The sequence below is a fragment of the Porites lutea genome, chromosome 10, assembly GCF_958299795.1.
Source record: "Porites lutea chromosome 10, jaPorLute2.1, whole genome shotgun sequence".
NCBI lineage: Eukaryota > Metazoa > Cnidaria > Anthozoa > Scleractinia > Poritidae > Porites > Porites lutea.
The window spans coordinates 9,154,573-9,179,556 of NC_133210.1; the positions used below are offsets into that span (position 1 = coordinate 9,154,573).

The 24,984-nt window shown below is 38.9% G+C and overlaps 1 protein-coding gene across 2 annotated transcripts; it reads right to left on the reverse strand.

Moving 5' to 3' along the window:
• Positions 1-491: 491 nt before the first annotated feature.
• Positions 492-24,862, reverse strand: LOC140950014 (protein O-mannosyl-transferase TMTC4-like). Of its 2 annotated transcripts, none has more exons than XM_073399171.1 (18): positions 24,119-24,862; positions 22,496-22,583; positions 21,666-21,772; positions 21,135-21,245; positions 20,228-20,398; positions 19,714-19,916; positions 16,952-17,126; positions 15,593-15,649; positions 14,845-14,916; positions 13,886-13,965; positions 13,271-13,322; positions 12,331-12,386; positions 10,819-10,882; positions 10,479-10,556; positions 10,208-10,322; positions 2,625-2,737; positions 1,556-1,625; positions 492-954 (listed from the first exon to the last, which is right to left on the reverse strand). In XM_073399171.1, exons 1-18 carry the CDS (start codon positions 24,734-24,736, stop codon positions 803-805), a joined length of 2,382 nt encoding a protein of 793 aa, XP_073255272.1. In that variant the 5' UTR covers positions 24,737-24,862; the 3' UTR covers positions 492-802. The 2 variants fall into 2 exon arrangements, with proteins under 2 accessions (XP_073255272.1, XP_073255273.1); XM_073399172.1 differs by having other exon boundaries at positions 850-954; positions 1,460-1,625.
• Positions 24,863-24,984: the final 122 nt, after the last annotated feature.

Consider the following 24,984-nt stretch of genomic DNA (forward strand, 5'->3'; position numbering starts at 1 on the left):
CGGCGGCCATATTTGTGTACAAAACAATGAATCGGCGGCCATGCTTGTGTACAAAAAACATCGTGTGGGAATTGAACTCTTTTCACATGTTAAAACTTTCTTTTATTTCAAGCAATTTGCAGAGCTGCTGACCACGTGACTGAAGCGACAACGGCGACGTCCATGAAAATGTCACTGAAAAATAGACTCCGTATCCTTTCAAACCATTTCGCGATTTTCCGAAGTCGTTCTGTTACTTAAAAGAAGGGGATTTAGACTGGAACTGAAGAGAGGGGGCAGCGCCCGAGTTCAGACAGAGATGACAGAATTTATCGCCTTGCCGTTCTCGTCCTCAACAAAACTTAAAATTTGGTCATTTCACGTCGTAGTTGTGCAGAGATGGCAAAGAATTGTACAAAAAAGCGTGATAAGCCGGATGTATCGAATACTTTATTATTGTAACTATCTTTTAATATTCTTTTCTCAAAATAACGAGCTTCTTATCGCTGAAAACGCTTCGCTGCTGAGCAACTTGTTTACTTCAATTTATTCGAAAAAGCACCTAAATAAAATGGCACTTTATGCCAAAAATATTAGGTATGGAGCAAACGCACCGAGGAAGAAATTTAAATATCCACCCTAATGTAAACGTTAAAAAAAATAATAAGTGCTTATTCAATCGAAAAGTATCGAATGTTTCTTTTTACAACGTTTGTATTTCGTACAATGTAAATTGTTTGTTCCTCCCGGCTTTTCTTACTATTATTAATTATTATTAAAACTATATACATCGTCGTAAAAATATTTCCATCATTTTTACTCTCTATTTTGGCCTGTCACTGGAGACATGCCGTGTGGTTCTTTTTAGCTTTTTTAAGTTCTCGTGGACATTTTCACTTTGCGGATCCAGCTTCAGAGCCTTTCTGTAGTATATACCGGCTTGCTCGTGTTTCCCCCATCTGTGATATAACACTCCTGTCAAGTAAACAAAAACGATAGCGTTATATCTTGGAATTAAGTTGAGACTGCGTTTAGGCACAGATACAAGTTACTTAAAAGCGACAATAGATAATCCGAACGGTACAACTAGCTTTTTCATTACTATATTAGTTATTACCGTAAACTACTTGAAAAGCATAATAAACTTTATCCAGTAAAGAACATGCTCAGTAGCGTTTACTTCAATGGTTACACTTTATAATCGACCTTAAGCTGCGATCAGGCCTCCTTTTTTTCGGGGAAGAACGAAATTCGGCGGCGTAGGGGCGGACAGGTAAAAGCAAAAGAAAGAAGGACCGCCTTATCGCAGGTTAAATCGACCTATATACAGCATAATAAATACTACAACAGGAAAATAATGCTCAGAAACTTCATTTGGATGGTCACACTTTAGGATTTAAATCACAGACTCAAAAATTAGTATTATCTTGAACATCATAATAAAGGGCACCAAAGCAAAGAACTGCTCAGTAGCTCTTACCTGAATGGTCACGTCACATTGTAGGATTTCATCCCCAGTTAGAACCATTTTTACAGCAAAATAACCAGAAAGAGTAACAACTCAAGGAAGTCTTACCAAGATTTCCATAAATTTCCGCGGAATTAGGTTTCAGCTTCAAAGCTATTAGGAAGTGTTTCTCAGCCTCCTACAAAAGAACAAATAATTACTCAACTTTACTTTAATTTCCCTTATTAAAGATTCGTACAGTATGCAAAGAAATGCAGGCTAACAGGATGAGCGAACTTGAATACGCTTTGGGTTTCGCGTTCCTAACTTTAGCCTGCGCCACAGACGAAACTTAACTCTAGACTGTTCACAGTCCCCTATTTTTCCGTAAGATTGTGGAGATCGAGCGCTTTGCGTTACGGGCTGCCATCTTGCATGAGTGTCAAAACTACTTAGGGGGCGGGGGCGGGGGCGGTTTGGGAGGAAGAGCTATAATCCCTGACGCCCGCCCCCTCGGTACATTTGCAAATCAAGATGGCCGCCATTAATTGTAAGACGCGCTATATCTCGACGATCTCACGGAAAAATAAGGGACTGTGAACAGTCTAACTTAACGCTGGTTTAGTTTGGGTACTAACTTGGGTTAGATCACATCTGCGACGCAGGCTATACTGACTAAATGCAATTTAATATTCCTTGACATGTTGAAAAAAAGAGAATCGATTCCTTGGAGAGTATTATGGGGAGAACATTGAGAAATAGACATGTGTCCATCATTCATCGTGTGCAGCAGTCAATAATCAGCGATCTAACCAGATGCCAACCTATGGTCTCCAACCTCCCCTCTCTTTCCTTTTTCTCTCTCCACTCCACCCACCCCGGGAGCGTGGTCACAGCCTATGCTATACATAAAGTCATTAAGCACGAGAGGCATTGCGTTTGAACTGATCCCTCTCCTCGCAGAGGCAACTTTATTGAGGAGGGGTGGGGGGGGGGGGGGGGGGGGGGGAGAGAGAGAGAGAAAGCACGCGAGGGACGATTTCCCGCCTATTTTCTCCTCCCATTATACCCGTGTCCTGTTTATTTTATTCTTGAAATACCAGTGGAAGCCTCTACGGGGAACAAAGAATCAGACCTAAAATCCCCTTCACCGGCGTCTTTGTCTGATCGTAGTGTAATTCTGTAACGAATCACGTACCACAAACTCATCTTTCTGTCCGAGCATGTTAGCAAGGTTGAAATGAACTGACGGCTCGTTAGGAATGTGGCTTTTAGCCTCTCTGATCACTGTTATCGCCGCATCTCTGTTACCTATAAAGGGAAACCTGCCAGGCGTTACCTTAAAATTTAACTCGTCTGTCAAGAAACGTCACTTCGCACATTAATTTTTTAGTACACCTAGCTGTGAGCGACCAACTAAAATGCCAGGATTGTGCGGTTATCTAAGTGAGGTGGAGGTTTGCGAGAGTTTTGTTACTGGGGATCCGCCAGAAAAGGGATGGACTCATTTGAAGATCTAAGAAGGGGTAGGAGGAGAGTAATCAGAGAGTTTTAGATCCGAATTTACCGCGAACCTCTGACCGCGGTTTGCGGTTACCCGTTTGCGGTTTGACGGTCAAACATTATTCGATTTAGATTGGTGGTGGATTAAAGAAGCAATTCTAGGTTTATTTTTCCATTTAGAAATAGAAGAAAAATCAATCGGTGAAAATAAAAGAAATTTACGGTAACACTGGGTTATCTAGCAGCAAAGAGCTATAAATTCTTACATTAGTTGTTCTTGCAAATTTACGGCCGCCATTTTGAATCAGCAGCCATGAATGGCACTTGAGTAGTGGAGAAGGCACCGAATTAACCTTTTCTTTTCGGGGGAATTCCATTAACTTTCGGGGGAATACCTTAACGCCGGTGACGTCATACATATCATTAAGATAGGATGATGTCATAGTGTAAATTAATGACCATGACGCCATGCATTACATTAAGATAGGATGATGTCATAGTCTATTTTCAGCTGGCAAGGAGCAAGTGACGTCAGAATTTCCTAGAGTTGACGTCATCAAAAAATGTTGAGATCATAATCTATAAACAGAAAAGTGATTTCTATATAATTAGCTATTTGCTACAGTCTTCTGATTAGATATTGTTTGCTATAGTCTTCTGATTGGATATTGTAGAAACTGTCATGTGTTCAAAATAAAAGCGGGCAAATTTTGAACGTGTTATCCTTGCAGATTGTACTAAATGAAAAATCTTTAATAATTAAATTATTTTCACTAAAAATCGGTTATAAACAAAACCAAGACACGGAGGTTAACTGAAAAATCTTTACTTCAAAAGAAGGGAAAAGGAGGTTAAGCGAATGCGAAATCGTACAAATTTTTCAGGCAAAACATGAAAACGAGGTCGAAGCTCAGCGAAGCGAAAAATTGCCTATCAAGCAAAAATGTCAATCTTTGTTTACTTGACTCTGTAGAAAGTATTGCACAAGGTATGAAAATTCTATAGAAAACAACAGGTGGTTCTAAAGTAAACCCTAGCTCTTTTGGTTCTTAAATAAACCCCATTCTTGTTCCTAATGAGTGGAAAGTCTATTTATAAAAATAGGAATAAGATGTGCGATCTCCTAGCAACACATGTCTTCTTGTTTAGCGCTAAAAATCGGATATATAAACAAACCACACACACACACATACACAGAGTGGAGCTGAAAACTCTCTATTTCAATTTTGACTCACCATAACGGAAGCGTTTTCTCCGTTCTATCTCGAGGAAACGACTAACTATTGAAATCTCAGCGCTTGATGAGCTTATGGTTTTGTCAATTCAAGCGCCGTTAGTCAGTTAATTATGGGGGTTAACAAGCCCAAACTTGAATACAAATTAGTCCATCTCTACAGCTAGACCCAAGGGAGCACCTTGACTTATTATTGTAAAAACACAAACAATCAATAACTTAACAAGGATCAATTCAAACACGCGACAAATAAATTGACAAGACACGAGATACAGTTTTAAAAACTTTATTGAAAACCAGTGACAAAAAGAGTCAAATAAACAGCGATTTGGAAGGGATGGAAATTAGACCTCCTCTTCGTTCTCCTCTTTAGAAGGTGAATAAAAATTGGTTTCCAACGTGTTGGCGTTTTTGTGTGCAATTAATCCACAATCGTGACACCGAAGAAAGCCCTCTTTGATGTATTTTCTCTCCTCGGGGATCTGGTGATCGCATATAGGACAAATCTTGTAGTTATCGTGCCAAAAGCATTTAGGACATTTCATGATCAATGTGGAGTACACATTAGAGTTTTGGCAATGTTCACAGGGACTTTTAGAGTGAAAGGTGGTGGACGTTTCAGGGCTACTACTTTCTGTTTCCTCACTATCGTTTTCAGTGTCGTTGTCGCTCTCTTGGGTGCCTTCAGTTTCAACGCTATTCTCAGAAGCCACTTCCTCCTCCTCCTCCTGATTTTCAATATCCGATGAACTCTCCTCATTATTACTCTCATTATCGGAAATATTTTCTACATTTCGGTAGCCTTTTTCCTTTTCTATTAAATCACTTAACAACTTTTTGTTCTTGATTAAACCCTTATCGATTCCTAACTCTGCAAGTCTATCTAGAAACGTATTCAGCGCACGAGGCTTGGTAACCTCATTGTTATGAGGGATAACACATACTCAACTAGCTCGGCGATGTTTGTGACGGGAATTATACGTTTATTTCGAAGTAATTGTCCGCGGGGAGTCCAGAATAAAAGATCTTTGAAAGTGGCCATACTATGCAGCAATCCATAAGCACGCTTTACCGAAACCTCTTAGGAAAGATGACTCAAAACATCTTTTATTCTTGGTTCTTCATCCTCGCTTTCATCACTAGAACTTTCGTTTCCTTCATCCTCGCTCTCGTGCTCTTCATCAACCAAGTCTATCTTTCTCTTCATCGCGATAGGTACAGGTTGAAGGTAGGCTTCAACTGAGTAACTTATAGTTTCGTTTCCTCTTTTATAGCATCAAACATCCTAAGCTTGTAACAGCAGGTAGCAATAGGTCTTGAATAAAACCATCACCCTCTTGTACAAGGATTCGCTTCTTTGTTTTGTAAGGGATATTTGTTTCTGCTAGGTTTACTAGAGCATCCTTATATGGCAACACGTTCCGCTTATTTTCTTCGGGGATAAGAATGTATTCCTTAAGTATAATGTAGACGACTTCGACTAATGCATGTAAATGTTGTGGTCTGGCTGTCCGTAAAAGAAACTGTCGCTGATGAGCTGGACAAACAGCTAAGAGTCGAAGAAGACCACGATTGTTCTTGACAACTTGGGACATTGCGACAAACTGAACGTATGATAGTAGTTTGCAGTCTTTTATTGACTGTCGTGGAGTAAAACAATGGAAATGTGGTGGTGGTGGTGGTGATGGAGGAAGACAATAGAAATGTGGTGGTGGTGGTGGTGGTGGTGGAGGAAAACAATAGAGTTGTGGCGGCGGTGGTGGTGGTGGAGGGAAAACAATAGAAATATGTGGTGGTGGTGGCGGTGGTGGTGGTGGAGGGAAAATAATAGAAATGTGGTGGCGGTGGTGGTGGTGGTGGTGGAGGGAAAACAATAGAAATGTGGTGGCGGTGGTGGTGGTGGAGGGAAAACAATAGAAATGTGGTGGTAGTGGTGGTGGAGGAACACAATAGGAAAGTGGTAGTGGTGGAGGAAAACTATTGAATTTTATAGCCTTCAAAACTATATCAATGCGCATTATGGTAGCATTTTCTCAGTCTACATTCTGCTCTTGAGGAGCTGACATGAGTTGGTTCTGTTCCGTTTGCGAAAAATCATTTAGTGGAAAGGATAGCATGCAGAGGCACGTGATGTCTAAACACCACAATGTTGGTCTCACACCATTTCAAACAGTTCCGTTTTCACAGAAATGTCAGCGGTTTCGATTCGAGCATCCTTTTACCTCCATGATTACCTGGCCTGGGCTCGATCTCTATTGCAACAAGCTTCAGAGACAATTTACCCTTCCCCGGAGAGGATTGTTTGGTGTTATTCACAATGGCAGCCTGCGTATACAGAAATGCTAGTTGCCATACCACACATTGAATTCGTCAAGGAAATTCCCACGGCTTTGGAGCAGGATTCCTATTTTGATGTGAACAAACGGAATTTGATCGTGTTTGATGATCAAATGATTGACGCCAGTAAAGACAAGCAAATTGTGAACCTCTTTAGTCGTGGTTCTCATCATCGCGATCTAAGCAGGGGAAAGGTAGTCGCAGCATAAGCCTAAACAGCCATTATTTGGTGTTACTCAAGAACCCAGGAGACAAATTGCAAATCTTGACTCTTGCCAAGCAAATGTATCCCGGGCAAACTGAGTTCTTTTTAAATCAGTACGAGGAGGCTGTAAAAAGACCTTTTGGTTGTCTGCTGATTGATCTTAAAACTACTACCCAAGATAATTGTCGACTGCGAACAAACGTCCTGCCCAGTGAAGAAGGTTTTAACCAAGCAGGGTTTCAAGAAAATATTCCTCAAGAGCTTTTAAAATATCTAAAGCAGCAAAATCTTTCGCCTGTCCCACTTCTTCCAGCTATGCAAGAAATACAGGGCAACATGGATGACTTGCTTTCTCGAAACGATCTTCGGGACGATGAAAAAGCTAAAAGATACTTTCAGTTGCAAAACAGATACCTGGCTTATAAAGAACAATTAAATACAAGAACACGACCGGAAGAGAACACTGTTCCAGACTTAACATCAAGCACACAAGATTCTTCGACAGCAACGGCAGCATTCTCCACTCCCATTAACCCCTTCAACGTAACACCTAAATTAACACAAGCGGCTATCTTACAAAAACCTGAAAACGAAAGCTCCACCCCACCACTAACCTTAAATCCTGCTTTCCTGACCCCTCCTCCCACAGTAGAAACCCCATCACAAGGCCCGAAGCGCAAAAGGCGTCGGATTCAATTTGCAAATTATTTGGATGATCATAATGCTCATGGCAAACAGAGGAAACGAACTCGGCATAAGAAATTTCGAGTTAGACCTTACAACTACTCCATGGGCGAAGAAGATGATTAATTTCCATCTCTTCCAAATCGCTGTGTATTCGACTCTTTTTGTCACTGGTTTTCAATAAAGTTTTTAAAACTGTATCTCGTGTCTTGTCAATTTTGTGTTTTTACAATAATACGTCAAGGCGCTCCCTTGGGTCTAGCTGTAGAGATGCACTAATTTGTATTCAAGTTTGGGCTTGTTAACCCGCATAATTAACTGACTAACGGCGCTTGAATGCTCATCAACCGCTGAGACTTCAATAGTTAGTCGTTTCCTCGAGATAGAACGGAGAAAACGCTTTCGTTATGTTGAGTCAAAATTGAAATAGAGAGTTTTCAGCTCCACTCTGTGTATGTGTGTGTGTGTGTTTTGTTTATATACCTGATTTTTAGCGCTGAATGAGAAGACATGTGTTGCTGGGCGATTGCACATCTTATTCCTATTTTTTTTTTTACTAGACGTTCCACTCATTAGTTACTAGAATGGGGTTTATTTAAGAACCAAAAGAGCTAGGGTTTACTTTAGAACCACCTGTTGTTTTCTATAGAATTTTCATACCCTGTGCAATACTTTCTACAGAGTCAAGTAAACAAAGATTGACATTTTTACTTGATAGTCAGTTTTTCGCTTCGCTGAGCTTCCACCTCGTTTTCATGTTTTGCCTGAAAAATTTGTACGATTTCGCATTCGCTTAACCTCCTTTTCCCTTCTTTTGAAGTAAAGATTTTTCAGTTAACCTCCGTGTCTTGGTTTTGTTTACAACCGATTTTTAGTGAAAATAATTTAATTATTAAAGATTTTTCATTTAGTACAATCTGCAAGGATAACACGTTCAAAATTTGCCCGCTTTTATTTTGAACACATGACAGTTTCTACAATATCCAATCAGAAGACTATAGCAAACAATATCTAATCAGAAGACTGTAGCAAATAGCTAATTATATAAAAATCACTTTTCTGTTTATAGATTATGATCTCAACATTTTTTGATGACGTCAACTCTAGGAAATTCTGACGTCACTTGCTCCTTGCCAGCTACAAATAAACTGTGACATCATCCTATCTATATGACATGTATGACGTCAGCGAGCTAAAAATAAATTATGACATCATCCTATCTTAATGAGATGCATGACGTCATCTGCGTTAATGTATTCCCCCAAAAGTTAATGGAATTCCCCCGCAAAGAAAAGGTTAATTCGGTGCCTTATACAATAGGATTGATCAAATTTAGCCATTTCGCCCGAATTTGTGCCTCTGTTAATGGATAAAGACTTGCTCCAAAACTTTTTTGTACCATTACGTGGGATAAAACAAGAATTATACGCTAAAAGCTTTCAGGTAAATGACATACGTGAAAAACTACCTCCCCACGTTGAAAACGCACATCGTAAACCTCAAACGTGACGCGAAAGACTTGTCACGTGACCTCCAGCGGTTAGAGGTTCGCGGTAAACTCAGATCTAAAACTCTCTATTAACTGAAAATACCCTACTAAGCGAAAAAACGGTTTTCAAGACTGTAGTTTAACCCTTGCAAGTTTCCCCACACCTTACATAATTTCACTGTTTTCTTTAAGGGTTAAGAGGGTAATTAATCAGGGGTACCCAACGTCAATTTTCGGAAAATATCTGTTCGGAAGTCGATTTGAGATCTAGAATTTTCGGAACATTTTTTGTAAAATTTCTTGCTTGCCTGCCTCTCCTAGGATTTTCGAACATCTACAAAATGGTATAATTGCCCATTCTCGTTGGGTGCCCCTAATTAATGGGTCCAAAATTTACGTCAGTTGCTCGGAATAGTCATCATCTGAATACAAAATCTGAGGCCGTCGTTGCACTCATTTTACTCCCCCTCCCACACCTCTCTCTCTCTCCACCAGTGCTCCGTTTAGTTTTACGGGTATTTCAGTTCCTACACGGAGATGACAGAAGTCAAACAAGGATCGCAAGTCATAAATGGGAATCGAACTCAGGACCTCTAGCATAGAAGGCCTGACACTAACCAACATGAACTAAGCTGAATCCTTACTCCTACGCTCGGAAAACGTTTGCCTGAGTTCTTTTTCGCTTTCCTAAAAAAGTGAGTTCTTTTCTCCTTTTCTTCCCTTCCAAATCGAAAAAAATTTTCATGGTCGGCACTGAAGTGAAACCACGATCAGCAAGCGAATGATTTCACTGCCACTTTTTGAACGTTTTCGCGTCATTTCTATGATCGATAAGAGTATGGACCATGGAAATTTATTGTCGATTTGTCTTGTACAATAACATTAAGAGTCTTTGACGTCCACTCGTTAAATAATTCTCCACAAACTGCGCGCAAGAGAAAGAGAAAAACAAATTGCGCCACCGTCACGTAATTTCCATCACGTCGGACCATTGGAAAAGTTATTGGGGGGGGGGGGTGGTGAAGCATCCTAAAAACATATTTGTGCAAGGGAAAATCTTATGAAAAAAATTCATGCAGGCCGAGTACCCCCAAAAAATATTCCCGCACTGGCCTAAAAAAATTCAAGCAAAGGGAAATGTTCACGAAAAAAAATTGATGTGGCTCGAAAATTTCCCATCCACTCTCCCCAACCCCATAATTATTCCAATGGTCCGTCCGTTATCGACGGTTATCGACCATAGCTCTCGACCAATCAGCACAAAAAATCGCTCAGTTACCGTAAAATCCTTCCTCCCCACCCGTTAAAAGGCCCCTTGCAGACATTTACCTGACTTTTCTAAGAGCAGAGCATGATTCATCCAGGCACCCACATGATCGTTTTTTAAATTGATGGCTGTTTTAAATGCAGCAATGGCTTTTACAGTTTTGTCTTGATCGATGTACTGGAGGAGAAGATTTTAAGGTCAGTATAAATACGCACGAAAAAGCAATGAATGGGAAACTATCCAGAGTTTACGTAAAAGGATTATATCATTGTATCTGCACTGCTTGCACTATGCATTTTGAACGTTTAAAAACTATTGACCTTTTTTTCTTACCAGATTTCCAAGGTTGAAAAAAGCGTCTGGATATCTTGGTCTGTATTTTATAGCGTTGCTGTAGCATTTTTCGGCTTCCTAAGAAACAAATTTTGTAGGATCAGAGAGTTCGAAGTTGTGCGGAAAAAATAATCGTGCAGAGAGAATCGAAGGAAAGAAATAGGAAAAAGTGGCACAAGTTCGATTTGAGTATACCCTTAATTCTCTCTCTGCTAGCTTGGCTCACCACCACCTGCGCGCCTGGCCGCTCTCCGGTTGTTACACAGAAAAACAAAGCTTGCTGGAAGGTCAAATCGTAATGAATAATTTGTGGAAACATGAATAAAGCTATCAAACTCACATCTTCTTTATGCAATGCTGCCTTTACGGTGCCTAAGTTCATCCAGCCCGCCGCAAAGTTATTCCTATACACAAGAATGACTGCGTTAATAAGTTATCTCAGACCCGGGGGGGATACTCCCTTATATAAGCTAAATAGGTATGTGCCATCTCAGCAAAAAAGCAAGACATTAGAGAGTTTTAGATCCGAGTTTACCGCGAACCTCTAACTGCGGCTTGCGGTTACCCGTTTGCGGTTCGACGTTCAAACATAATTTGATTTAGATTGACGGTGGATTAAATTACGGGCGCCATTTTGAATCAGCAGCCATGAATGGCACTTGTTTTCAAGATCCAATAGGATTTACAAAATTTAGCATTTTGCCCGAATTTGTGTCTCTCTTAATGGATAAGACTTGCTCCACAAGATTTTTGTATCAATACGTGGGATGAAACAAGAATTATACGCTAAAAACTTTAAGGTAAATGACATACGTGAAAACCTACCTCCCTACGTTGAAAACGCACGTCGTAAACCTCAAACGTGACGCGAAAGACTTGTCACGTGACCTCCATTGGTTAGAGGTTCGCGGTAAACTTGGATGAAAACTCTCTATTGGGACTTACGACATCTTCCTGTTTTACATTATATTGACATTATTTAGGAAATGTGATTTGAAATAAACGCCACCCTTGAATAATCGCCGCATCGAAAAGGCTTAAACTTTAACAAAAGCCGCAGCGTTTAATCGAAAAATACGGTATTAAATCAAATTCCACTAATGACACCAATCGTATCGTTGTTGGCCTCTCTATTAGGTTTTCAACAATGAACTGGCAAAGTTGAGGATTCTGGCCGTCTGTGCCAATGCAGTTTGGCGATCCGGGACGAAAGAGCCACGTGACCTGAAACGACCAGGCCGCGCGGGAATAATCAGGCTACAGTTAGGCAAGGTTCTAGTAAGTACTCGCGCGCACACGATCTCGCGCACCTTGTACAATGTATGGGTCTCAAATGGGGACCTTTGGATAGCACTTCGAGTTTTCAAACCAAAATCGTGTGCATCATACAATTACTTATCACACCAATCTGAAACCTAAAGTTTACTAATGTACAAGTCAGCAACAGGGAAGAGTTACAGTCCGGGGGATATAATTACCTCAAAATTCCTAAGTCGTAATCATGCTTGATTTCTTACTCATAGTCAATTTGGGGGATAGGGAGGTCCAAACCTGCCAACTCCTGTACCTTGCATTCCCGGCTCCCGCCCCTTTTTTTCTTGGCTTTCTCCCACCAGCTCTTTTTTCGATTACGAAAGATTGAGTAGTGTTGAATAATTTCCCCATATTTTCCCTTCCCCGCCCTTTAGAACTCCCACTTCCCGTACCCCTTCCGTCCCCTAATATAATTCTCCCACCCCCCTGTCCTCCCCCATTAGTCAAATGTTAAGGTCACTACTGCGTTCAGAACTTAATGACTTCAAATTAAGAGAAAAACACTTTTAAAAAAGTATAATATTGCAAAAAGACTAACCTTATTTCTACAGCTTTTTCTAACAGTGCTTCAGCTTCTATGTATCTTCCATCATCCTTAAAAAAACGATTTTTACACTAAAATTTTAAAATTAACTCATTTTAAATCTACTAATAAATTACAACTTCAGACAGTTTGGCAAAACCAAAAAAATATAATCAAGAAGTAGCCTCCTTGTTCTAAATTCAACGTGAGTAAACCGTGATTAGTACGGAGCGATCTACAAAGTTCCAAAAGTCCTGAAATTTTTTCAGACTTCTTACCCAATTGCACAAATTGCGTTCATAACTGCGAGGATCACTCTTCATTTTATTTCATTTCCGCAGTTCTTATATGATTTAATTCATATGCATCTATCACATTCATCTCTTGAACACACAATTGACCAGCTCCAGTTGGTTAAAACATCGCACCAGTATCGCAAGGTCACGGGTTCAAATCCCGTTGAAGTCCTGACAAAGCTTTTCCAAAAAAGACAAGCTCGGGAGTTGTACCCAGTTTCTTGGTAGGGTCGATCGCCTTCGAAAATTGTTGCTTTTCGGGGTTTAGATGAGTTTCCCATCCGTTTATTCTCATTTCATTTTGGTCGAATAGGAAGGGGCCAAAATTCCAAAACCTAGAGAATCCATTCTTTTTGCAGGGTTTGTATCCCAAAAAAATCATTCTGTTGTCACCTCCTACGATTGACTTGATCTGCTATGCAAATATCCGCCATGGGGTCTTTTTAGCGATCATTACAATGACAAATATGAGCTTGGTGTGATCTTGTTTCTCGTCAGAGGATCATTTTTGAAAGGACTCTTTATTAAAATGTTCACTGCCACAAAATCTAGGTACGCATATTTTGGAGTATCCACATATTTACTGCCTCTCCGTTATTGAAAGTCTCATGTGCGTCAAAAATAAAATACATGTAACATGCTGTACAAGGATATCATACCTTGATAAGGTTTCCCAAATTGTTTAAAGCTTGATCGTATGTTGGGTTTAACCTGCCATTTAAAGGAATTAAAATCAGTTGATATCATTCTAGTCTTTTTTTTTTCCAGACACGCACTGTTGAAGGTAGTGATTAATTGTCGTAGAACCTGCATACTTGAGAACAACAAAAATTTACTAGAAATACGCGAATAGCATAACCTCGCACAGCAAGGAGGAAAAATTAAGGGAAAAAAGCCATTAGCGCATTAGGGTAGAGAAAATATATGAAAAAATGCAAACAAAAAGAAAGGAAAAGAAAAACCAGCTCTTCCAAGAATCGATCACAGTACATCTTGTGTATTGGGACAATTCTATACGGTACGTGAGGATATGTCCAATCTGAAATAAATATTTCTTTAACACATTACCCGCGGAACTTCCGCAGGCAAGGGCCGTTCACGAAACCTTTTCATGCTTGGATAAAACTGCAGGCTATTTTTTTTATTGTTAAAACCACTCAAAGGAAAGTTCATTCAGGTACAGGGTAGAACGATCATTTGACTCGACGTCAATTAACAAGAAATAAACCAGTACAATGAGTGTTTATCATTTCTCACTGATTTCTACACGGTACCGGATTGCTTCTCTATAAAACTTCTCAGCAATCACTGTATGTCCTTTTTCAGCTCTCAGCTTGCCAATGTTGTAGTGAACCTGTTGAAGGGACAAAAAGTCAAAATGCCAGGAATAGGTGGTTACAGGGAACAGGGGCTAGTTCACGCTATTTGCTATTCTTTAAAAAAAAAAAAGAAGCTTATAAACGTTTTTCGCATCAATTGAATTCCAAAGTTAACTAGGTCCCGTTTTGTTGTTTAAGACTATATTAAGGCTTCAAAGCTGTTTCCTGTCGTCTGTTTTCAAGTTCTAATGGCATGCCCGTGAGAATCACCAAAACAAATTACTATGGTTTGTGCCTCGTCATAATTTTAAAGAAGCATTTTGTGTATGGGAAAGGGAACTAGGTAACTAGGAGGGGGGGGGGGGGGGCACTTTATTGGGGCAAAACTGCAATCATGAAAGGACTAACAAGAAGATATATGATTAAAGAAATAAAATAAAAATAATTAATTATAATCACAAGAATAATTAAAAAACAATTGCTGATCTCCAATAGGGCAACTGCAAACGGGACCCTTGACCCATGCAAGGCACCGCCCTGTTGTTACTTACAATTACAATTTCAATTACAATGCTGATGAATAGCTTATTTTACCCTTGCAAAAAATTAATTCAAAGCCTAGATGTACGTTAACAAAAAAAGTGAATAAAAAAATACAAGAAAGTGGATGTGGTAGGCACAGTCACTTCGACCTGTGACTTAAGCACAGAATTGTCTTTCTGTCCTGACAAAACAGGGTCCAACAGTATCCACCTGACATAGCCCCTTTTTCTGGAGGAGGTCACTTCCTAGAGTTTTCCACCTTGACTGGCAAGACTGATTACTTACAGTATTTTGCATAAATGGTCCCTTATGGGGGGTCTTGCTAGCTGCAATCATGACTGTGAGAACATCCCTTCAGCTATTTCATTTACCTTGGCATTGAGTGGACAGACAGTGAGTCCAGAAGTGAATAAAGTGTCTTCATCAACCCATTCTGCGGATCTCTGAAAAAAAGGAGGAAGGCAATATAAAAACAGCCACAACTCCAAAAACGTTTTCAGGCGAACACCAGAGGGACAAATCAATGTGTCTGTATTATGGAGAAGCTCATATTTTTTAAGCTTTCTACAGGGTTCTCTTTAAGTGCTGGCAACTGGCTAAAAAAACGACTAGGTTTGAGCCATGTTCCTTTTTGGGAAAAAGGGTAAAGCAAGGCCGAATGCAAGCCTGAAATTAACTACAGAACTTGATTGCTAAGCCACCTACATTTACATCCTAGCTGTATACTTTAAAACTTAGTGAGAACCCTGAGCTCAGTATCTTTTGACAGGGAGTGCCTGTATCATAGTAGTATCAGAGGGGGAAAGGGTATGACCAAGACTTTAAGTCCATGAAATCTGAGGCAAGAACTGGCCCCCACGAAAATTTCTTAGGAATTTGCCACAAGTCCCTTGCCTAAACTGGAAACGTCTGCATAGGAAGCAAGTCAAAGCAAATTACGTAATAACTTTTGGTACAGAATATAACATGGTGATATAGATGGTAAAAAACATGGATGAAAGGGAGACTGCAATGCAATTACACCCTCACTCTTTGATTGTCTAACATCAGGCTTAATTCCAGGCACCCCTTTGATATGATTATCTGAGGCTCTACGAGCAGAAGGGTCATTTTTCTTACCTGTACTGTTCGAGCCATGTACAAAGCTATCAGTGCACCAACAGTAAATCCTAAAACCTACAGGTGCAGGGCAGCAGAAAATACCAAATAATTAATTCTTGTCAGGGTGTTACACAGGGCGCAGAGGTGTTATTTGTCTCTTTATTATATCATACAGTGTAGCTGCTGTTATTCGTCCACAGTCATTACCTTCAGTGGTTTTCCGGAGCATTGGATAATATTCAACCAGGTTTGTAAGACGATCGCATGACGGTTTGCTTGATTCCACAGTATAAAGTCAAAGGGAATGTGCGGTATCAACTGTAAAATTTAACTACAATCAACAACCAAGGTCACAAATAACTCCTCTGTGCCCTGTGCGTGTTATACATGTATATTGCTATACACTGCTTATGCTGGTGAAGATTTCGGCTCCCTACTGTGTACACAGCGTACCCTTCAACCCTTTAAGCCCCAATATCCACCTACAAATTCTCCACACTGATATTCATACATTTACTTAGAGATACGTTGAGAGAGTTAAATAAAAGATCAAAGCATTTTCTCTTTGGTGATCATTTAATTAATTCTCATAACCATTTCTCTTGACAATGTATGGATATCGTTAGGGGAAAATTGATGTTAGTCACCATCGGGACTTAGAGGGTTAAGCTATGTACTAGTACACAATGTGATGGTGCCTGGACCCTGCATACCATTGACACGGTTGTCATGGTTACAAGGTACACTCAGCTGCAGTTCTTGGCTCCACCAGACTCTTAGGTACTTCCCCTCCTTGTGCTCCTCTTTTGGTCAGTTAAATTCAAAGGATAAATACTACCCATAATCTGCCTAATGGAGTGTTTCCATTTTAATACAGAAAAACAATCGCTTCCTCCAACAAGGTCAAGCCAAACTGCTAAAAAGAGCACGGCACCTAAATAACATACATGTACATGCAAGCAGTCTTAATTTCAAACCAGCATATTACAGGTCTTTGAAGAGTGACAAGTGAATATATATAGAGGATATTACACGGTGGCGAGAAGATATGAATTTTATGTTCGAGTGGCAAGAACAATATCTCACGAGTGAGCGAAGCGAATGAGTGAGATATTGTTCTTGCCATGAGAACATAAAATTCATATCTTCGAGCCAACGTGTAATGTTCTTTTTATTATATGGAGAAACCAATTCAACAAAAGCAAAAGGCGGGAATCGTGACATCATTGAACGATACGACACTCACAAAGGTGACATACGGAAAATACGCCACTCGGGTCCCGGATGAAGTGGCGTAAATTGGAATCTACAAGTGGTTTAGTTCCCAGTAAAACACTCTCCTCCATATAATAAACTGGTATACATCATTCTGCTCACCTTTTTTCCAAAGTATTTCTTGCTTAGTGCGGCAAATCCAAGAACAGTGATCAGACAGGAGCCAATACTGGAGAGATACAGCACCCTTTCAGCCACGACAAAACCAACTGTGAAGAAGATATTTGATGCTGGAAGGAATGGAACAGCAAGGATAGCAAGTCCCATGGTTAGAATCCTGAAAAAAAGAAGATTATCTCTCTTGTCAAACACAACATGCAATGAACTGCAAATTATGCAATGTAGCAGATGTACATGTGTTATCAAGCACAGAAAATTGATGCTTGCATGATTGTGTTATTTAAAGTCAGGTATGAACTTTTTTTTTAGAATTTAGACCAACATATTTTTCCATTTCTCCCACACAGACATTCTTAGGACTGCATCACACATTGACAGTTTTGCCCCATGACTGTTGGGGAGGACTGCATTACGAGCCAAAAGAACATCTGCTTGGGAGGCCTACTAATAATTATTCCAACACATAGACAATAAAAAATATTGTTACTGGAAAAAAAGTAAGAGCCACGGGACCAAAGTACTGTTAAGTAAATGCATGTGTATCTTAACAACCTACAAGTTGAACAGTGAAGTAAAAAACAAGATGTTGATATATATTGGTCCAAGAATTCACTTTGCATTCACATCACAAAATTGACTGGCTCAGCTTATATAACGCATTCTCCCTCCCTTGGTGTTTGTGCCAGATAAACTTGAAAGTGATAGATATGTGCTGGTGGCCCACAACTACATGGTCTGCTATTACATTTCTAATCAGAACAAATTAAGTTAACTTTGTATTCAGGTTACACAATACCAGAATGGAATATCACACCACATGAATTAAATTTGTATTCAAAACTGGAACGAACTCATTCCAGAATGACTTGTGTAGGAATGAAACTTTGTCTTTGTATCATTAAGATCAGTAGCACAGTTCTGATGTACAAAGGTGTAACATTGGCCTAAAATCAAAATTTTTAAAAAAAATACAGTAGGTGTTTCAAGGAACTCTAAAAAGCAATAAAAAATGATAATATTGCAAAAAAATGCCACCTCAATAATTTTTGAGGACATTTTCTGCTATTTTTCTATTACCCATGATGCATTGCGACCACGCCCTTTCGCACAAAATATATTTCATCTTCATTCCTCTCAGGCAATTTTTAAGCAGAAATTTCAGTTTAAAGCTACAAATGTATTTACAACAAAAAAACACATGTTAATTGTAAGAAAGTCAAAGAGATGCCAACATTTGCTCGTGTTCATTCAATGGAACTTGAAATATTTGCCGTCTCTTTCCCTTTGATTGCAAGGCACCACAAATATAACGTACAGTTCCTGGAAGCACTGCTGCGACCTTTTCATCAAGTTTATATGTCTGATCAATCATGTTTTCCCTAAGAAAGAATTTTTCTTGAAGAACAAAGACCGTCCACGGTCCACACTTGGCTTCTTGACTTTTCTTTCGGGCTTCCAGTATTTTTTGAATAAATTTCCTTCTATTTTTTTTTTTATAATGAGCTCTTCTTTTCTCTTGCTTTTCCTTTTCTTTTTTGTTCTCACCACTGCTGAATCCGAGAAACTCCAGAATCCATACTTCTGATTGTATTTGACTGTTTTGTGCTCACGCGTGCGATATGAAATGCGTATCAAGAACGCACGTGCTATGAAGATATTTCCCGCTCATTTCCTGAGCTTATGCAATATTTTTCTTCCTAATATGGAAGTCTAAGACAATGCAAATTTATTGAGTAAACAGTGAGTCATTTTCAGTGTATTTTAGAGCGAACGAAACAGTACAAGCGGTTGCTGTGTCGAGCTAGATTCTGCGTGAAATTCGATCGCTTACTCTTCACGGAGGAAAATAACTCTCTTGGTGTTTAGAACAAACTCAAATCTCAATATTTTCGTCGGGTTTTGGCCTTCTCGACTGGTTTTGGTATCAAAATTTAGCGTGACATTTGAGCATTTTGCTCCTGTCAACTTTGATACAATCCAGAACACAGAGCGCAGACAGGACGGCACGAAAGGTCAACGACCGAAAATTCTGCTTGCCGTATCACACCGCTTCCCGAATGTTTAGAACGCAGAAAAAAGTTAATAATTCCGCAAGAATTCATTCACACAACAAGAGACTACAGGAAAGTTAAAATCAACTTATGAGCATTGTGTCTGGATGAAAAATTGTTTTGTGAGTCAAGAAATATGAATGATACATGACATTGAAAATGTTTGGTCTCTTCCAAGTCTTGAGCGTGACGCATCAAATCGCGAGTGGTTTGGTCAGTTTTGACGAAAATCGAATGGGAATTTTGAGATTTTAGTTTGAGTTATAACTAACAATAAGAATATTCTTTACACATAAAAGGTTTGAGGACGGTAAAAGAAATAGAAGTTAGCGAAAACAGGTTAAAAGTGAAGGACGACTATACGCGCGTGTTACGCGTGACGCCATGTTTTTACGGCAACCTTCACAACTCAGTGCGGATTTAATTTTTTATGGTAGAACATAATTCCCCAACCTTTATCAGAAAATAATCTTTAATATACCTCTGATAATCGAGGAAAGTCTCAAATGCATTCAATAATTGTGCGCCGAGATATTGAAATATATTTTATGCAGAGCAGTGAATTTTCCTTGTGATCATGACAACCGTGCTACTGATCTAACTAAACATATACAGAGTAATAAAGTTATGGAGATGGGACGGACTTATTTCAAAATTAAAGTATTCTGTGAATAGCCCCTAAAAGAACCTTACCGTTTTATTTGCAAATTCCTCCCACATAAACAGTATGCAAGAAGCAGGAGAAGCACAGTCCACATGGCAACAATGCAGAGTATACGTGGATCACTATACGTGTTGATTATTGGCACACAACCCATTGACCAATCAAAACAAAGCCATTGAGGTACAAGGAGAAGCCAGGCATTAATGGCATAGAGATAGTTATAATTAATTATCTGTGTGTGGAAAAATAAAACAGCCATTGCAGTTAATTGATTCACTTAAATGTAATAATTTTGTATAATAACATTAGTGAACTAATGAGTCAGGAAACTACTGAAATTAAACCAGTAAATTTGTATCTTTCTGGCCTATGTATTTAAGGAGGATGTACATCAAAAGGATTAATGCCTTTATATTTTCATAACTGTGCTATAATCAATTGGCAAAATGAGTTTCTGCAACCAATATAACTAAACTGAAGATATATAAACTGAAAATTCATCCAGTAAATGTTATTCGGAAAAATGCATTCTTCTGTACTCACTCTAATAATAAGAGACTTCTCAAATGATGTCGGATTGTCAACAACCTGGAACACTGGAGGTGAAGAACCCATGACATGCCATCGACATAGCAGAAGGAGGATACCAGTGACTAGTAAAGCCACTTGTCTAAAAATCAGGCCTTTCAACCATGTAGCGGCTGCCTTTTTCTCCTACAAAGAATGTACAAGTCAGAATTATAATTGACATTGATATTAACACCAAACCATATTTATTCCAAATACGGCCACCCCTGATTGTGTACTGCCCTCAAATAAGCACTGCATTTGGGACAAAAGAGTTAATACATTGTAAGTGCTGTCCCAGAATAATTACTGCAGCCCCAATATAATCAAAATCAAAAAAAGTTATTTCTGTTAGCGTGATACGGAACATACTAATATCCCAGTTAAAACAATTCTTTGTGGTGTCCAACTTTCAAAAAAACGCCCTCCTTAAATAAGTGACCCCATGGTTGTCAAAAGTAGCCGGCTGCCGGCGAAAATTGCCACCTACTTGGTTAGTATCAGCTGGCTACTCTGTTTGGCATTTCTTTACAGACGGTGTTTTTTTTTTAAAAAATATCCCTGGACTGGCCGCTTACTTTGACAACTCAGCCATAAACTTGAAAGCTTTCTGACAACCGGGCTGCACCATCGAATAAGTGCCACATTTGAGGTGCAAAAAATTATTCACTTTGCTTTTTGAGTGATGGTGATCAATTTATTGTAGCCTCCTTTATAGGTGCATGCCCTCTTTCTGCATTAAAAAGGCTAATGTAATAAAGCAAGGTATTTTTTGGCTGTAACAATTGTTATTATAAACTGGTTTAACAAAGAGAAAAAAAAGCTATATTAGGCAAGAAATGAGATCGTGTTTACAATTTTTATAGTTTGATCATAAAGTCACCTTTAAATAAATGGTTCCATTTCTGTCCCCTTTGGTAGTTGTAGCTCTCATTATAAGCATAAGTGGATCTACCTCACACACAACAATGAGATCATAAACACAACAAATACCCTAAAAAGACAAAAATGTTTTTGTTTGAAAGATGACTCAGGAAAAGCCTGACGTGGGAGACTATAGATGATGCTTTAAATGTGTTTTATTGGGAATTGTGGATGTTTATTCTGGATGTGGTGTAACACTGCATAGGTCCCTGGAACTTTTCACTCAGTCTATCCAGGACCATGTCCAGATACACTAGCCTACAATGTAGCATAAACACAATTCTTGCAGACCACAAATCTCTCCCCTATCTACTTCTGACAACTCTCTGATTCATCACTATGAAGGATCAGCACTCAACTGAAATTCAGTGGCAAACCTATTATTCCCATCATCAATTTAGTTGATAAAAGTAAATCTTTTGGTCCGGCTTATACAGATCATATCAACCTGATGTTATAATTGAAATTCACTTAAAATTTGATATATTACCAAGACTGTGATCCCTTGCTCTTTACAAAGCATTGCGACACTACAAAACACCATACTCATTGCAAGATATGCCCAAGAGAAATATTCAGGAGACCTATCTTCTGCATCTGAAAACAAGAAAACATTACATTTGTAAATCATATGTGGTAATGTTGCTGTTCCTTTGGCTAATTTAATTAATTAATGAATTTATTAATAATGAATTTTATATAGTGCCAATGAATGCTACTAAAAATATTTAAAAGCACTCAATATCAACACTATTGACGATAATTAAATTATAATTAATAAAAGGCATATAATTATAGAAAGAAACGTTTTAACATTTTAAAAATGATGTGGCTACAACTAGTTCTCATTGATAACAGCAGTGAGTTCCATAACATGAGCAAAGGTGTGATCCCCAAGAGAATAGCAGTTGACTTTTGGAATGTACAGAAGAGATTGTGTACATGAGAAAAGAGCACATGCACAATTAGCAGCATGTTTCAGGGACAGAGATTTTTGATGTAGGCTACACTGTACATGATAGTTTGAAAGTATAATAAACACAGCAACTGGATGTATGGCATAAAGGGGAGAACGTACACCGCTTCATGATTGCTGTGGCAGACAAAAATTTATTATTCCATTGCATGATCATAAAACCTTACCTATCTCCCTGGGAAAATGTATTTAAAGATCCATTCCAGATCAGACATGCTAGTGGCTGGTCCAAAATTTACTGGCCACTCAATTGTAAATGAATGTGCATGACAAACCTTAATTTATCAGGGCTTCTGATATTTTGTGGTAATACTTTTATCAACCTAGACATTTTCTGTACTTACCAATGTCACAGCATCTTGCATAAAACAGAAAGGAAAGGATAAAGAAAAGTGCACTCAAAAGATCTGCTCTACCAACTAAGCCTGCAACCTAAAAAACATTAAGGGCATTAAATTCGTGAGAGGCGCCTGGAACAAAGCCCCACGCCAGGGGGGGGGGGGGGGGGGTGAAAACTATAGAAATTTTTGGGTGGGGATGTGCAACTGGGACCCTGGAACCCTTTATATGTAATTCTTCCCATGTAAATTTTTTTTTGGAAAATATAAGAAAAATGCTGCAAAGGTCTTCTGAGAAGGGAAATCAAAGACCCCGAGAATGGGGTCAAAAATACGGGCCAATGCCAAATTTTATATCATGGGGACTGGGTATGAGTCCATGTAATATGGGATAATATCAATGTAAGACCAACAAATTCAGCAAGAGCTCACAGAATCCTCAAGTTTGGCATTTATCGGGCAGATATGAGACAAGATACAGCCATCCACACATTTCTTAGTAAATTTTCAAGTTTTTGAATGGTTGTATTTTGTAATTTCAGCCTGATCAAAATTAACCAAACATAGGTATCTTGCAAATCTTGTTGCTATCTTTCTGTTTACTAGGTTCTTGTGTTAGTAATCCCATAATACAGACTTGTACCCAGTCCACTTTTATGATATGAAATCCAGCAATGATCCCATTTTTAAATTTCTGAGAATAATAGAGGGGGGGGGGGGGGGGCATGCTCCCATATCTCAAAAAGATGCTGGTGTAGGTTGACCCACTATTGAGAAATCATGCACACAATGTTCTCAAAATGACTTTTGACTTGCAGCCCATACACGGTTTGCAACCTGAACAAAATGGAAAAAATGTGATTGTAGATTACACAGTTGTGTGGGAGTATCTCCTCCTCATATCTAAATGGTAACTACTATTGTTATTTCCTTCTGTAACACAGTCAGAGCAAGCATGATATAACTTGAAATTAAGGCTGATTTACACCATACAGGTTTTTGCATGTCTTGCATGTTAAGTGCTTATGATAAGCTTATGACACATTTTGTATTGTTTAAGTCAAACCTATAAAAATCTCAAGTATGTGGTAGGTTTGATTTACACCAATATTACAACGTGTGCAGAAGGCTTGTGGTAAGCAAATCACATGTGACAAAGTTGTTCAGTGTAAATTGCATGTGGCTTTTAGCCTGGGCTCCAGAGGTTATTTTTTTTCTTATCATACTCTAAGCACCGTTTTACTTCATCTTAGCCATTTTGAGAACGGACCGCTGGAGCCATAAAGATACCCTTGAAAAATTATGTGCTACTGACGATAAGTCTTTGTGGCAAATTGTCAATTTTAAAACAGCCAATATCAACTCCAAATTTTTTTCTCATAGTTTGAAATGGTGAACCAACCTTGAATAAAAATATCACTAAATATTTATTCAACTGTTATTATGGTAACAACTCAAATATTTAACGAAAATTGTAACTACCCGCTAACCTTAAAAAGTAAATAATTTTACAAGCATAAAAAATAGATAAGCTTAGGTTGTTGATAACTAAGCAACGGAGCTTAAATTGAGGTCAGCGATATAAAAAATATTTTAGATTAAAGTTAGAGATACTCATACTTAACTTACACTTTCCGTGTGAATTGGATGCACCGCAAAAATGAGGGCGCCGACCAAACTTGCCTTAGGAGCAGAAAATTGAATGCTTGTGGATTCGTCAGTTAAGCTTATCTCATTCTCGTTAGAGGTCCTTTTTCTGGCGCTAATGAGAACTGAAAAAAGTTTCAAAGTTAACACTGAAACCACAGCATGAAGTATGACATTGAAGAGATGAAATTCCCAAGGTTTTAGTCCACCAGCCAGCCAGTAATTAAATCTAAAAGTCAAAATAGTCAGTGGGCGATAACTTTTGTGGCTTAGATTTGAAGAGATGTTTGTTCCCCAAAAGTCATGAAGAAACAGTTTTCCAAGCGGGACCTCAGCTTTAAGGTCCTGGTTACCCACAATAGCCTCAGAATCGTCGAATACAAATCCTGCATTGCAGGAATTCCAATAACAAATTATTGAAACAAAGAATACGATGACAGATGCGACGTGAAACGAAAAGCTGGGGACGGGCAAATCACAATCAATTTCTCCACCGCCCACCACAAAGTCAAAATATGCATCTTTGCGTTCCTCTTCGACGAAATCTTTTCCATTTCTTCTGCGGGGTCTGCTTCCATTTGCTCTGAGCTTGGACGCCATAAAACAAGCCTCTTTAAAGGTAATTTGAGGCGAATTTTTAAGCTAATTTCCAGCGGGTGGAACTCAACATTTTCAAACAAAGCGCGAACAAAACCAAAACACCATCCGAGCACCTGCAGACGAAAGCTTCCACTTTCTAGGGAGGGGTAAGAAGAGAGGTCTAAGTTGTTGCTAAAAACAACATATAACGATAGAGACGTTATTTCATTCAGTACCAAACAATTTCCCCCAAATGAGACCTAAGATCC